Consider the following 16,685-nt stretch of genomic DNA (forward strand, 5'->3'; position numbering starts at 1 on the left):
GCAAGACATCCCCAAGCAATCCCCTGAAACCCGATCCCTTGCCTTATTTGGCTTGAACTTTCTCAAATGTCTTTGCCTCAATAAATAGGATGGTTTCAGGTGTGCTCTTTCTTTTAGTTTTATTTATTTATTTGTTTTTTTAGCGTGCCTCTCTTGCCTCACTTGTGGGGGCTGGAGTAGCAAAGTCGTCACTGAACACCAAGAAAAAGGTACTTTCTATGTCTGTGTGATTATTTAGTGCCAGCTCAATTCACCTGGAATGACCGTGACTGATTTTGTCTCATGTTGTGTCATTTTGATAAGTTATCAATCATAACTCTAATGATAAAATTATTAGATTCTACAGGAATAACTAAATTTCAATGTCACTTTTATATAGTCATCAGATGTCAACCATGGGTATTTTAAATTTTGCCCATAGTTAAGTTGCTTTACCTAAATTAACACGAATTTGCAGAATTGCCTATCTAGAAACCGTGTCTTCAAGAAGTTTCGTGGAATAATTCTGCAAATTAATGTTTCTGATAACTTTAAAATCACGCCATTGGACTTTATAAGGATATTCAGAACTCTAATGATAATAACCCAGGTTTATGGAATTGCTCACCTAAATCAGGCAGAACAAGAATTGCTCAAAAAGAGACAAGAGACTGAATGAAATGAAAGAACTGGAGGCAGGGTGAAGTGGGGTACCGGCAGTCCTGTGATCTTTTGTTTAAATTTGTATTCATAACTCAAATTTCCAAACATGAAATTGAATTACGCTCTCCACTATTATTGAAAAAAATTTTTTTAAAGACTGCTTTACGTCACTCTTTAAATTCCTGAGGATATTTATTCAAATCAAGACTAATTTTCAGCAAGTCCTCAGAGTAACACCAGTGTCTCCCTAAAACTCAGTACACGCCTCTCACCATACCACGTGATACTATAACAGTATTCCAGGTTAAGGGTACTCTTGTGATCAGTATTTCAAACTGTTATTTTCAAATATGTTCTTCTGGAAATATAGTTCAGTGTGAAGTACCCCTGTGTTCAATCCCCAATGCAGAAATGAAGTAGAAAATGAAATGAAATGAAATAACAAAATTATACCCACTGCTCTTTTCACCATATCCTTGCATGTATTTGATAGCTACATACTTCAATGCTGCATTAAATTAATAGTGAAGTTACAGTTATAAAAACTGTAGAACTAAACTCATGTATATGTACATATATTTGGGTATGTACATATATAGACATAAAAGAATACATATATATATATATATACATATATATATATATATATAAATGCACACTCACACACACACTTAAAAGAATCTTAAATGACAATGAAATACCTCCCTGCACAATGCTCCTGACACACTTGCAGTGACAGCAACATCGATACATATGATCACGTTTGCCAGACACAAGCAATGGCAGCTAGATCAGCCTTGACAGAAAATCAGTAACAATGAGATGTCATTGAGTATAAGGTACAATATTGATTTTGGGTAAGTTATGTGAAAAGACAGGTGCTTCTTAGAATCACTTCAGTCTAATTTTTAGAACACTAAGCACTTTGTAATGATGTAACATTTTATTTAATCTCACCACAGCACTTTTAATATTAGCCATGCAGAAAGTAAAACTGAGAGAACAGAGAGCACAACACTTGCGGAATCTGCAACCAAAAGCAGATCCTGTAGTACCCATTCCAGTGTTCTTTCCATGTTGGGCCATTTGTACTGAGGGTGAAAGCACAAGATCAGGGGAGCTTCACCTTCTATTCTTGTTTCAGTTGAGATTCTGTAGCTTCGGATGCATCTTCTGGTATGTGTAGAAAATTAGCAAAAGAAACCATTATCTCTCCTGCAGGACATGACAGTTTGGAGTTAGACTATATTATTTCATGGATTTCACTACAAATCACTGACAGAACTGTTAACTTATTTTCAGGGTGATTATAAAATGAACAAAAACAGGCCTTCCAAATAGAGGAGGAAGAAGAAAGCTAAATCTTTTGTGTGGTTGATATCACCTGGATTTTTTGTGCTTTCAAAACACCCACTCTTCCCTTATGAGAGTCTAATACTTCAACCTCCTCTCCTAATTCTTTTCCCACATAATACATACATATCCTATTGTTTTCCCCTCTCCCATTACACCCCTGACACACCAACCTCTTTCCTATTGCTCATACTTAGATGTCAGTGTCTCTTAGATTTTGCATCAATTCTTCCCTCTTCCTGGAATGTCCATGTGGCTGTCTTCCTTTTGTCCCTGAGATCTCAGCTCCCATGCTCCTTCCTTAGTAGTGCCCTTCCTGACTCCACCCATTAAAGTAAATACACAGTTATTCTCTTTATTATCAGCTTAACTGAAAACTTTCTATAGATTTTTTTTCTGATATATTCAAGCATGTGTGCGCACACACACACACACACACACACACACACATGCATTTTCTATTTTTTCACCACTATATTTTTCTCATTAACATCAAATCCTTAATATTTTGATGTCTAAAATAGAATAGAAGCTCAGTTTACATTTGCCAGTTATTAAATAAGCTAGAGTTATATCATGTAAAACTCAGAAGACAAAAGAGAGTGAAATGTTAGCAGGAAAGATTTCACTGCTAATGAATCAAGACTGTAAATATTATTGAGGAAAAGACAAAAATATCTCAATGGTGATATCTAGACGTGTCCTAGTCAAAATCTCACAATCTTACCATTTGAGAGAATAACTGTGTACTTACTTCAGAAGGGAAGAGAATAACTGTATACCTATTTTAATAGATGATCAATATGGACTCTACCAAGGAGGTGACATGTCAAGTGAGATCTCAGTGATAGGTGCCAGAGGAACATTCCAGGCAGAGGAAACAGATGGTACAGTAACTGAGAGACAGTGACATCTGAGAAGGAGGAACAGAAATGAAGTTGGTGTGTTGGTGTGCAGAGGGAGAGAGGTGTTAGGAGATGTATGCATTATGTGGGAAAAGAATTAGAAAAGGAGGTTGACATGTTAGGATCTCGTAAGGGAAAAGAGTGGGTGAACAATAAAATTCCTTGTGATATTAACCACACAAAAGATTTAGCTTTCTTCTTCCTCCTCTATTTTGAAGGCCTATGTTCATTTTACTCCACCCTGGAAATAGATTAATGATTCCCTGAGTGATTTATAGTGAAATCCACGAAGCAACTGATTATCGATAAACATTTGCAGTAAACTTCTTCCCAGGGAAGAAATAGCATGTCTTCCTACACACAGTCCTCTCATGGACTCCATGAGGTCAAACCCATGGAAGTCCCTTTATCCTGGTGGCCCTCAATGGTGATTTAGGAACTAAGATCACAAGAACATCTTTGACCTCCCTTTACCTAACTCCCCTCAGAATGAAGCAAAAAGAGAAAATGTCCTGAGAAGAGCACCCACAAGGCTTTCCTCAATTGTGGAAACAAAGGAATCTCCGAAATAAAAGCCACTTAACCACCCAAAAGAGGGTTATCAAGTGAAAGACTAAATGACTGCCTCCAATTCCATAAAAGTCAAATATTTCCATGACACAGTTTCTCAAGAATTCCAGAGGTATTCTAGTCAGATCTCATCATCTTACCATTTCTTGATTTAGTATCATGAAACCTTATTCTACTTAACACTTTATAGTTTCTGAGAATACCCTAGAGAATGTAAGACAGACTTACTCTCCCTTCTCACAGAAAGAATGAAGAAACTGACCATTCTTTTCCTTATGTTGCCTTAGCCAATAAACTGATTTGTATAGTTAACAATTATCCATATTATTACATTATTTTCATTTTATTTCTATTTCCTATTATTCACTCCATGATTCATATCTCATTTGCCCTAAGGAAGATCAGGCATCTATACCAAACACACTTTCTGTTTAGGAAAGCATCCTTTTCTTCAAAGTCTTTCTCAGAGCAACATGGACATCTTTGTTCCTCAAACTGTAGATGAAAGGGTTCATCATCGGTCCCACAATGGTATAAAAAACTGTGGAGACTTTATCTTGATCCAGAGACCCAGTAGGAGATGGTGTAAGGTACATGAATGCTGATGCTCCAAAGAAAAGAGAAACAGCAATAATATGAGAGCTGCAGGTGCTGAATGCTTTGGACCTGCCCTCTGTGGAACGGATGCCGGAAATGTTGGACAGGATCAAAGTGTAGGAAATGAAGATGATAATGCTAGGCCCTATAACATTGACACCCACCACAATGAAAACCACCAGCTCATTGATGGAGGTGCTTGTGCAGGAGAGCTTCAGGAGAGGAGGTATGTCACACATGTAGTGATTGATGATGTTGCTGTCACAGAAACTGAGTCTCATCATGCATACAGTGTGGGCCATGGCACCCACAAACCCCATGGCATACACACCCACCATTAGCAAGAGACAGACCTGATGGGACATGGTGACTCTGTAAAGCAGGGGCTTACAAATGGCCACATATCGATCATAGGCCATTGATGTCAAAATACAGCACTCATCAATTACAAAAAAAGCAAAGAAAAAGAGCTGAGCCATGCACTCTGCATAAGAGATGATGTTCTGATTTATAAAACTTATCAGCATTCTGGGGGTAATGACAGAGGAGTAGCAGAGATCAATGAAGGAAAGGTTGAAGAGGAAGTAGTACATGGGAGTGTGCAGGTGAGGATTCAGAACAATCAGAACAATCAAGCCCAGGTTCCCCACCACAGAGACCAAGTAGGTTCCTAAGAAGAGGAGGAAGAGAGGCAGCTGGAGCTCTGGCTGCTGTGTTAAACCCAGCAGGATAAACTGGGTCACTGAGGAGCCATTGCCTGAGGCCATTCCTCCCTGGACTGAGTCTGTGAGAAAAAGAGAAATAGTAACATTAAAAGGAGAAGCCAGCTCTCTCCACCCAGTCCCAACACAGTGAGATGGAGATCCAGAATAGAAGATGAATTAAATCCTTCATTCATCCTTTTCTGTCTTTTCTCCATTTTATAAGTTTTAGAGAATCTGTAAAGTTTTGTTTTTGTTTATTTGGGTTTTTTTCTTTAATTTTTATTGTTCTTTGTTCAAAACATTACATAGTTCTTGACATATCATATTTCACACTTTGAAATAGGCAATTTCTGAGGGGAAAAAGGTCAGGAAGGCAATGACTACTTCATCTCAGCTAAACTTCTTTCTTTACAATCCACCTCCCACCTCTACCTCAAAGTCAATGGTGAGCTCAGCAGAGAGAAGATGAGGCTTTTCAAACACTCACCAGCTTCCAGAGATGAGCTCTAGAAGAATAGCATGATGGGTACAATTCAGCTCTCAACCCTCTGTGTCAGGTCGTCAGGAGAGGCTCTTTATAGAACTTCTGCTCTATTCTTATGAATGGCAGGTAGCTCTGATGAATTTACAGACCAGAAAACACACATTTTTTTGTTGGTATTGCTTTTGTTTGCTATAAATTATGGACAGAGAGACTCAGAGCACAACCCTCCATACCTCAAACTCTGAAACACCCTAAGGTACAGATCATGATTTCTGATGGTGGCTTTACCTAAAGTCTTCTTTATCCTATGAGGTTAGGTAAATAGCATCTACTGATGCCAAAAGATCCCAAGGGGATTTTGTAAGTGTGGAAATCCTAGGGACCTGATTAAAAATAAGAAGACCTGTGTTTCTCCAGTGTTTTCTCTACAAATTAGTTTTCACAACTAAAAGAAATTATCTACCAAAAAATAACTTATTGGTAGGATACCATTTTGCATATATTTTGATTCCCCACCAAATGGGACACATCCCCATAAAAGAAATACAAGAAAAAATTATCCATATCCAAATAGAATTTTCCCTTCACCTATCACTAGATGAAATACCATACATTCATTTTCTTATTGTTGTGTCTTCCCCCAATACATGCACCTACATATGTTAGAGTCTAAGCTCCCAAAAGGCAGGGATTTTGTCTATTTACTTTAGTGCTATTTCTGCATCACCTAAAGCAATACCTGGCACATCAGTAAATGCTCTATGTGTAGAATTAAAGAATTAATGAAGATCTCTTTATTATTCTTGGAACTTGTACTGGATACAACACAGATAATTTGCCCCCTGGCAAAGGTTTATACAGTGCCAATGGTTTTAGTTGTAGATAAGAATGAAGGACAGAAAAAAATATCAGTAAGATGTTTACATAAAGGCCAGTGCTGGACCCACAAAAGTCATCTAGGGGCACTCCAGATCCAAGTTACTGAGTTCAGAAAAAGACTGAAGTCTCCCCACTCCCTGAATGTCACCCTGAGGACTTGCACAGCCCCTCCTTGAGCTCCCAACATCTCTCTTACAGGACTGCAGCTTGGACTCAGATCAGACCACGAATCAGTGTAGTGTAGGAAGCTCCCAGGTACCCAAATGCAGGAGTATTCCCTATGGGAGGCCACTTAGGTCTTTATTTATTTATTTTTGGCAAAGAACAGAAGTAACCACAGTGCTGACTTATAAGGATTTATGTGGTGGCACCTGTAGAAATGACTAGCATCAGAGAGACAAAGGTTAGATAAGCTGCAGAGGCAATTATAGCAGTCAATGAATGATTTACAAAAAAGAAGAGAAAAAAGGAGAAAGAGGAAGAGGAGGAGAAAAGAAAGAATCCAGGCCTGGTGTCACATGCCCATAATGTCAGCGACTCAGAAGGCTGAGGAAGTTCTCAAATTCAGCTTAGGAGACCCTGTCTCAAAATAAAAAATAAAGTTGGGCAGGAGATTTGGTTCAGTGATAGATCATTGCAGAGTTCAATCTGCAGCACTAAGAAAGCAAAAATAAAAACAAAATGCATCATACAACACTTTGTGGTTTTTATTAATTAATTAATTAATTTTAATTAGGAATGTATGATAACAGAATGCATTTTGATTCATTATACACAAAAATTGCAATACAACTTTTCATTATGGATCAGCATCCACTTACCAGAGAGAACATTCAGCCTTTGGTTTGGGGGGATAGGCTTACATCACTTAGCATGATATTCTCCAACTCCATCCATTTACCTGCAAATGCCATGATTTCATTCTCTTTTAATGTTGAGCAATATTCCATTGTGTATATATACCAGTTTCTTTATCCATTCATCTACTGAAGGGCATCTAGGTTGTTTTCACAGTTTAGCTGCTGTGAATTGAGCTGCTATAAACATTCATGTGGCTACATTACTATAGTATGCTTATTTTAAGCCCTTTGGGTATAAACCAAGGAGTGGGATGTTCCAACAGGCAGGACACATCAACGAGGGCTGCGAACCTAGGCAGGGAGGAATGAAGGGACAAGAGACACACACGAGGGATGACAGCAAGACAGGAGTTCTGATCAAGCTGCAAAATTTTATTGTTCACACAGAGGTATTTATATGCTGGGGATGGGGAAGCTCTCTTATCAGCAGTTGTTGGATGTCTGCACAAGGTGAGATAACCGCAGGATGTTTCAGGAAGACAGATGGCCGCAGGATGTCTCAGGGAGATAGATGGCTGCAGGATGTCTCCCAGGCAGGATGTCTCCCAGGGGGCTGTTTCTTGTGTCAGGCTATTCTTTGAAGGAGAACTTCCTTCTTGCCCCTGTCAGTGGGATAGCTGGATCAAATAGTGGCTCCATTCCAAGTTTTCTAAGGAATCTCCATACTGCTTTCCAGAGTGGTTGCACCAATTTCAATTCCACCAGGAATGTATTCTACCAGGAGTGTACCTTTTCCCCCACATCCTCACCAACGCTTATTGTTGTCTGCATTCTTGGTAACTGCCATTCTGACTGGCATGAGATGAAAATCTTAGAGTAGTTTTGATTTGCATTTCTCTAATTACTAGAAAAGTTGAACATTTTTTCATATATTTGTTAATCAAATGTATATCTTATTCTGAGAAGTGCCTATTCAGCTCCTTAGCCCATTTGATAATTGGATTATTTGGGGTTTTGGGTGTTAAGTTTTTTGAGTTCTTCATATATCCTGGAGATTAGTGCTCTACTTGATATGCACATGACAAAAGTTTGCTCCCCAAATGTAGGCTCTTTATTCACCTCAGTGATTGTTTATTTTCTGAGAAGAAATTTTTTAGTTTGAGTCCATACCTGTGGGCACAAGTGAATAGAGTACTGCATACATGGCATACGTTAAGGGCATCTGAGGGGCAGGCCACTCCCCTCATGCTAGGCACATGAGCTACAGGCCACTTACCCTGTAGGCATAGCCCTGGGCATGAGGCCATGTGTTCAGTCCCAGTGCTTCCTCCATGGCCCACTCCTCAATTGGTTACTTCAAGAACAGTTAGTAAGAAATTGTATTGGTGGCTACCTGTAATCTGTTTAACTACTGCCTGAGTGTATATATATATATATATATTAACTGCAATAAAATCAGACCTGCTCCCTGTGTGGTCTCTGGAGGTCTTGAATAGTGACTCCACAGCCACACTCTCCTCTGCCCTGTTGCATGGACCGCCTCGCTGCACAAGAGAGAGCCCACACACATCCCATTTATTAATTCTTAATTTTATTTCTTGCACTTTAGCAATCTTGTTAGGAAGTTGGGGCCTAATTTAGAGTACAATTGTAATTCCAAGAAACAAACAGGAGACATTATAAGAGAAGATTCATCAGGATGTCTCACAAAGAGGATGGAAATAGACAATAAAATTTCCCAACATATTGCTCTAGGTGTTTGGGTAAATTAGAGTGTTAATACAGAGAGAACTCACAAAGACAGGAAATATTGCTATAATTATACATTCAGTTTTGAACAAATGGCGTCCTAGTACAAGTATGGAGGAGGAGATATATAAATAAGGTTAAATGAAGCTCGGGAGAAAGATTAGAACAAGAAAAAAGTGTTTGTGGGTCATTTCCAATTAAGTCATGGGTTGGTACACTCAGTGAGGAAGTAAACTAAGAAACCAAAAGCAAGGGGGAAAAATTGGAGCTCCCAAGATTATTTTACATTTAAGATTACACTTTATATTTTACTCAAGATAATAGAAAACCCAACTATTGCTGAAAAATGAGTCTCCATTATTATTCTCAGACTACCCAAAATTACTAAAGGAACAAAAATTCCTTGGGGGAAACTTGAAACATTCCACACTACAGACATTCCTTCAGTAACAACCTTAAAGAGGACCTTGGTGATTCATTAAATTGTGTATTTTCTATGGAAATGCTAAGAACTCTTGTTTAGGAGTTGCAAGAACATGAAATGCTCCAAGTTCACATTTTAGAAAATCATATTGTGAGAAGAGTTTTAAAGCAGGCTGTAATTAGAGGTTAGGATGAAGGTCATTATTTAGCTTTTATTAGCTCCAGTGTATCTATGGACAAACATTGAATGAATGTGGAGAGTCTAAGCTTCTCCTTGTATTGAAAAATTTATTCCTTCCTTTCTTCCATTTGCATAACAGTTACATCACACTGATTCAATTATAAGGAAGTACATCCAGTGGTCATCCTTCTCACTGAGATGTGCCACAATATCTTTGTTCATTCCTTTTTTCAAACCCAGTATGTTCAATTTCTCAAAGTCAATAGGAATTTAACTTTGAAAGCTTGATATTATGCTCCATTTTCATGAAGGTGAAGAAAAGAAAAACATAGTTTTAGAACATAGAAGAGGAAAACTTTATTTTGGCTCACAGTTTCATAGGTCTCAGTCCATGTGTGGCCAACTGCATTGCTTTGGACCTGAGGTGAGGCAGAACATTAGGTCAAAAGCACGTGGCAGTAAAAGAAGCTCAAGACATGGCCACCAAGCAGACAGAGAGCTCTGCTCAACAGGGACAAAATATAAGCCCCATCAGCATGCTCCCAGTGACCTATGTCCCCTTGCCACATTCTACCTGCCTACAGTTACCACACAGCAAATCCATTTCAGTGGATTAATCCATTCATTAAATTATACCTTTTGTGATCTAGTCATTTCACGTCTGAATATTCTTGTACTGTCTTACACATGAGCTCTTAGAGAATGCCTCATATCTAAACTATAACATATCTAAAAACATGTCTGAGTGTTAAATCTTTTCCTTTAAATTCTTTTTTTTTCTTTCTTGCAATCCTGAGTGTTGAACCCCAGTGCTATACCACTAAGCAACATACCTAGCACCTTTTACTTTTTATTTTGAGATGGGTCTGACTAAGTTATTTAGGCTAGCCTTGAACTTTCAGTTCATCTACCTCAGTTTACCATGTGGCTTGGATTACTGGTTACAAGTTATGTGCCACCTCACCTGGCTAAATAATTTTTAAGACCATTTGAAACTTTGAAATTGAATTATATTTAAATAATGTAAGAGTTATTCTTTCAGTGACTTATTTAACTTTGAACAAATATTTAGAATCACTTTCACTTTTTTCCAAGTATTTCAAATAACTAAAGATCTCTAATCAGTAGAAGGTTGCGGATAGTTATAGTAAACATTCTGCAATTATATCAGATGCCATTAGACCTCTGTCAGCTAATAGTAGCTAGAAATGGCAAAAGTTATGTGCCCGTGAGATATGGAAGTGTGAGCTTCTTCCTGAAGAAGTGATTGTCATGGATTTGCTTCCTGGCCTCCAGCTACATTGCAGGACAGGTCCTGAGGTTTAAGCACTGTGCTCCTTAGACACCTGAATCATAAACTCCAACAGCAGCCCGAAGACCTCTTGCCAACTGTAGGCTCTGTCCCCTCTGCCTATGACTGCTGCAGCACCACTTTGATCATGAGAATGGAGCAAGGATGCCATTTTATCTCATTGTTCTTATGCCTACTAAAGATATGAAGCACTGTCACATAGAACCTATTGACTCTCGACTTCCCAAGAGCCCCATTTGGGACTACAATCTTCACAGAACTGAGTCAGGTTATTTGTTGGTTCATTGTCTACCATGCTATGCTTCAGAATACAATATAGTGCTCAGACCAGCTGCCCAGGGCTTATAGACATGGATGGTACACATTTATTCTGTCTTTATAAACACATAAGAAGTTGTTACTAAAATATGTGCCACAAAACAAAATTCAAACCAGTGTTAAGCTTTTTGTTTCACAAATCATTGTTATGAATGTAAATAAAAAGTAGAATTGGAGACTAAGCATTCAGAATCTGTTTGCAGAGTATTTTTTAAATTAAAATAGTGAAATTATTATAATGAATATAAATAACAAACTCTGCTCTCATAGTATTAATTTTAATCATACTGAAAAGAAGCCTCATTGTCTTCTAAGGGCATTCGTTTATACCAACGATTCTAGAATTTTTCAAAAATTATAATATCTTCATATAAATATACAAATTACAATGATAATGAGCCATTTCCCCTGACAAGGATATAGTCACTGAGGAACATCTGCTCTAAACTGATTCAAGAAATTTATTCATTTTATCTTCAATTTATCTTCTTTCGACATAAGAAATCTTAAAATTTTATAGAGGACAGATTTCTATTATTTTTATTATGAATACCTATTTTAGTTACTCTGAATGTTAGCATAATATCTAAAAGACTTTCAGTACAATGGAAATATTGACAGGTCTTACCAAAAAAAGGCTTGACCTAAACTCCTATCCCAGAAAAATAATCACTGTCATTAAAAGATCAAGATGAAATGTTCCTTCACACCTTACCCTTCTTAACCCACTTTAAACACATTAAAAGCAGACTTCTGTAGGTACCTGTACGTTTTTCTAGTTGAACATTGACGTCTTGTAGATCATCTCTCTGGTATTGGCATCTTGGCTCAGGACATCATTTTCAAACAACCTCTGCTTTTTGGCTCATTTTGAAGCAACTCTCTAGAAGTTATCCCTGGTCTTTCACAATTTTCCATTTTTCCTTCTATTTCTTCAGAAGATGTGCAATCAGTTTAAAAACTGGACTCTAGTTCTGAGGCCTTAAATAACAAAGCATTCCCTTATATAGAGACCAGGAATATCCCCTTGGAAGAAGATGCCAGAAATAAGACATGTAAGGTATTTATTATGGTAAATGTCTGTGAAGGATAAAACGGAAGAGAACAGAACCTATTGATGAGCAACTCAGACCAAGATGAAAGTGTCACCTTAGAAAGGACAAAGAAATGAAATAATTGGGTAGAAAATATCAACACTGCAGTACAGTACTAAAAGGTCATGGTGAGAATGATAGGAAGTCTGCAAGCAAAGATTCCTATCAAAAGAGACCTGTGTTAGGCAGAAATCAGCCAGCCCCAGCACTTCCCACTCACCTTTCTGGACCATTGTGTGAGTCTTCTCAGAATAAGCATGGCCTCTGCCTGAGCACTATGGTTCACCCAGAGGAGTATTAGCTATAGATTTCTCAGCCAACTATGTTCCTCACCGCTGGTTCTCTTGACAGGAGCTAAGGAGGATTTTATAAAGCTGACATTCTACCACCAAAAAGGAAATTAAAACTCAAAATTTCTATTATTTATTATTATTCCTATTGTTTATTACATTTTATAGTCATTAATCATAATTGTAAATTTATAATTTTTGTTAACCAAACAACACTCTTCAAATGAACATTTCTTAATGTCTCTATAGTAACAATCTAAATTGAAGATGACAAAAGTGTTGGAGGAATACAGAAATGATATGAAACAGCCCCTATGTTAAAAGTGTTTTTTGTCTTATTTATGATACAAAGTTTAAGTAAGCTCACAAAATGATGATAAGAATATAGTTTATTAATACTAACATATATTTTTCCTAATGACCCTGATTGGATAAGTAAACCACTGGCTAACATAGTTCTATTAACTTAATGTACAGTACATTTTTGTTAGTGATCAAAAGAGAAAAAAAAGTTATTATGAGAATGGTATGCTTCTTATGAAAATGTTGGAAGCCATTTTAGATTGTAATGTATGCAGGATAAATAATATGAACTACCATACCCCTTACTGGAATCTTGGGGTACACATATATTATGTCTCTAATCATCTTCTGTTAATGCTGCCTTTGTTAGTAAAAGGTGTAGGTGTGTATACACTCTTCAACAATAAATGTGTGATATAGGTTCTCACAAATGAGTGTCCTGTGATACAAGTTTTGCTATTCCATTCACAAGGGTAACAAAAAGCAACAATAATGAGGAAAGGAAATCCAAAAATTCCTTCTATTTTATCTATCTTATTGTATCAAGCTTTACAGAGATAAGAAATGAAGACTTTCCACCATATTCTCATGACTATCACAATATCGATAACAATGAAAATGCTTAAAGCACTTTTAACAATTTTTAAAATAATTAATTACTGAGAGTCATCCATGGGCTGTGTGTGGACTACATCTGCATCGCAGCCTAGTGAATAGGAGAATCTGGTATTTGGGAACTTCCAGTGGAAATTTCCTCTGGATAAGACCACCCAGACACATTGTGAGCCTTATCAGCCTCTGCCTGGTCCCACACACCTTGAAGATGGGATGACTTGCTACAACCACCCAGCCACACAGCCTATCAGAGGTGGGTGTGATCTACCAAGACACCATGAAGCAAGACTCCACCCCTGAAACCTTATCCCAAATCATATATGTCATTTCTATATGTCATTTGTCATATTTCTATATTTAGGTGAGAACTCCATAATTTTAAACTTTTGTAACTTATGAAATTTTCTATACATTTTCATATTAAGAAGAGCCCTGGAAATAATGCAGAAACAGAAGAAATATGGTGTCTGTATTTAATCCTAATGAAAAACACCAGAGTGTATATTGCTTTGCAAACATGTTATTAATTACAGGGAGGCATCAAGTGCCCCATTAGGGGGTTCATCTTCCTGCTCAGGAGGATGTAAGCCACCTAAGAGATTAAAATATAGAACAATAGTGAAGAACTAAGACACAGAGTCAGAAAACATAGTTTTAAAGGATGAAATACCTGAAATATTGAGCCCACACAGGAGCTGGTGCTAGGTAATTAGAAAATGGCTCTCAGGGTTTATTTAAGGGAGTATGTCAAAGGCAGGTATAAGGTTTCAGATATGGAATCTTTCTTCATGGTGTCTTGCAGTCAGCAAGTTGATTGACATCTTGGTAGGTCACACCCACCTCTGATAGGCCGTGTGTCTGGGAGGTTGTAGCAAGTCATCCATTCTCCAATGCTGTGTGGGACCAGGCAGAGCTTCAGTAGAACTCACAATGTGTCTGGATGGTATTTTCCAGAGGAAATTTCCACTGGAAGTTTCTAAATACCAGATGCTCCTATTCACTAGACTGCAATTCGGATGTAGTCCACACACAGCCCACAGATGGCTCTTGACAATTAATTATTTTTTAAAAATTGCTAAAAGTGTTTGAGAGAGAGAAACAAAACAATGAGATTTTAAGAGAAATGTCAAAACAACAGGTGTAACCACATAAAACACTATCTGCAGAAATCACATGAGCAAAATCTCTTCATGAAAAACACCAGTAGAAGTTTTAAGATCCTTCAATTTCTCTATACAATTAGTTCCTCTAATTACAATTTGTCTCTCTTTTTAATTGTAATCACGACTTCCCTAAGTGCAACTTTGACATCCTTGTTCCTCAAACTGTAGATCAAAGGGTTGAGCATGGGAACCACATTAGTGTAGAAAACAGAAGAAAATTTTCCCTGGTCCATAGATCCAGGAGAAGAATATTTAAGATACATGAATGCACCTGATCCAAAAAAGAGAGAAATAGCAATGATGTGAGAGCTGCAGGTACTGAAGGCTTTTGATCTTCCATGAGTGGATTTGATGTGAAGAATGCTGGTGAGAATGAAAATGTAAGAAGTCAATATGGTAAAGCTGGGGACTGAGATATTAATGCCCACCACAACAAGAACGACTACTTCATTGACATAGGTGCTGGTGCAAGAAAGTTGGAGGAGGGGGAGTATGTCACACAAGTAATGGTTGATGACATTGGCATTGCAGAAGGTCAGTCTAAGCATGCAGCCCGTGTGGGCAGCGGCACCAACAAATCCCATCACATAGGCAGCAAGAGACAATGCAGAACAGACCTGCTGGGACATGGTGACCCTATACAGCAATGGGTTACAGATGGCCACATAACGATCATAGGCCATTGAGGTCAACATGTAGCACTCAGAGATGACAAAAAAGAGAAAGAAGAACAGCTGAGTCATGCACCCCACATAGGAGATGGCATTCCTCTTGGAGATAAAGTTCATCAACATTTTGGGGCTGAAAACAGAAGAGTAACAGAGATCAATGAAGGACAGGTTGAAGAGGAAGTAGTACATAGGGGTGTGCAAGTGAGAATTGAGAGCAATAAGTGTGAGCAAGCCAAAGTTGCCCACGATGGTGACAATGTAGATCATTAGGAACAGGTGAAAGAGGGGAAGCTGAAGCTCCTGGAGATCTGTTAATCCAGCCAGAACAAACTCAGTCACCAGGGAGTCATTTCCGGTCAGCATTCTCTTTGTTGAGAGTCTGGGAGAACAGAACAAATCTTCATTAATAGAGGACCCATGTATCTGCTTTTGTCATTGATGGGGAGGGTACTGGCAGATTTCCTGTAAATTATCCCTGGCTTCATGTCATATGAATAAACCCTCCTTTTCAACATTTCAATCATCTCTAATTTTCTGTATTTACTGAAAGTGAAAAAATAATTGCTCCTGTCCTGGCTAGTAGAAAGGTGGAACCACTGTGACACAAACCCACCTGCTGGTGAGCTATGTAGTGGGGATATCTCTCTCCAAACTCCCTCCATTTCATCTCTTCCCTCAATTACTTGACTCTAATCATATTTCCATTACTCAACTAGACACCTCAGTTTTCCTGTGGTAACTAACAGAAGAATTATTTTAGGGAAGAGAATGTATCAATATTATTCATCCTAGAAAGGAGTATCCCCTAGTCTGTAGAGTTCCCATATACCATACTACAAGAATCCATAAAGTCAACAATTGATAACAGGTATGGAGAAGATCCTTGGCAGCTTAAGATTCAGAATGACATATACCTCAGTGTTGGTACACATATTTTTCTACTGCATCTTGACTACACAGAGGCCAGAAAAAAAGATGACAAATGTGTTTTCAAAGATCAAATATGAGGAGATGAAGCAGAATCATAATTTATATGAGTGCTGATTATATTAGTTAATTTTGAAAAATTTGCCCAGCTGTGTTCTTACAACATGTAAACTCTGTATGTATAGCACACAGCAGTATTTGTAAAGGGCTGTATGTTGGTGTGTTCCTGTTATACTCCTAAAACTGAGAGAGAAGCCAACACAGCAAGATCTAGATGAGAAAAATGCAAGCAGTAGATCCAGGGCTCCATGCTGCTAAATTTTTTGTTATTCAGTGTAATAATTCTACTCATTCTTTACTCACATGGAGAGTGAGAGATAGAGAGCAGAGGAACTCACCTCCTTCCACTTAAAGAACTCAAGTGATCACCCTTTATACATATTTCACCTCTACTGTCCTGGAGGACGAACTGGCTTCCAGGTATCTGAGCTGATCACTTGCTTTGCAAGATTCTTCCTCCTTACTGAAAAAGGTATCAGAACACAGATTTCACAATCTGAGTGTTCCAAGACTCATTCTGAAATATAGATGAAACTTCTAGTTATAAATTTTCCAAAAGGGTATAACGAAAAGCCATGGGCTTGACATCAGAGCCAACACATCACAGAACATATTGCATTTGATGAGGACTTATAGTTCTTTGGG

The 16,685-nt window shown here is 37.9% G+C and overlaps 2 protein-coding genes across 3 annotated transcripts; both read right to left on the reverse strand.

The window, feature by feature from the left end:
* Positions 1-3,901: 3,901 nt before the first annotated feature.
* Positions 3,902-7,027, reverse strand: LOC101976308 (olfactory receptor 8B3). Of its 2 annotated transcripts, XM_021719575.2 has the most exons (2): positions 7,003-7,027; positions 3,902-4,809 (listed from the first exon to the last, which is right to left on the reverse strand). In XM_021719575.2, exons 1-2 carry the CDS (start codon positions 7,025-7,027, stop codon positions 3,902-3,904), a joined length of 933 nt encoding a protein of 310 aa, XP_021575250.2. The 2 variants fall into 2 exon arrangements, with proteins under 2 accessions (XP_021575250.2, XP_005339615.2); XM_005339558.3 differs by lacking the exon at positions 7,003-7,027 and having other exon boundaries at positions 3,902-4,840.
* Positions 7,028-14,471: 7,444 nt separating this feature from the next.
* Positions 14,472-15,416, reverse strand: LOC101976597 (olfactory receptor 8B3). The gene has a single exon (XM_005339559.2). It carries the CDS (start codon positions 15,414-15,416, stop codon positions 14,472-14,474), a length of 945 nt encoding a protein of 314 aa, XP_005339616.1.
* Positions 15,417-16,685: the final 1,269 nt, after the last annotated feature.

Source organism: Ictidomys tridecemlineatus, chromosome 4 (genome assembly GCF_052094955.1).
Source record: "Ictidomys tridecemlineatus isolate mIctTri1 chromosome 4, mIctTri1.hap1, whole genome shotgun sequence".
In the NCBI taxonomy this organism is placed as follows: Eukaryota; Metazoa; Chordata; class Mammalia; order Rodentia; family Sciuridae; genus Ictidomys; species Ictidomys tridecemlineatus.

Coding starts and splice junctions, on each gene's coding strand:
- LOC101976308 (XM_021719575.2), bottom strand. CDS start 7,027: ATGGAGTTGGAGAATATCATGCTAA. Junction 4,810..7,002: donor GTTGGAGAATATCATGCTAA/GTGATGTAAGCC, acceptor ATGGCTCCTCAG/TGACCCAGTTTATCCTGCTG.
- LOC101976597 (XM_005339559.2), bottom strand. CDS start 15,416: ATGCTGACCGGAAATGACTCCCTGGTGACTGAGTTTGTTCTGGCTGGA.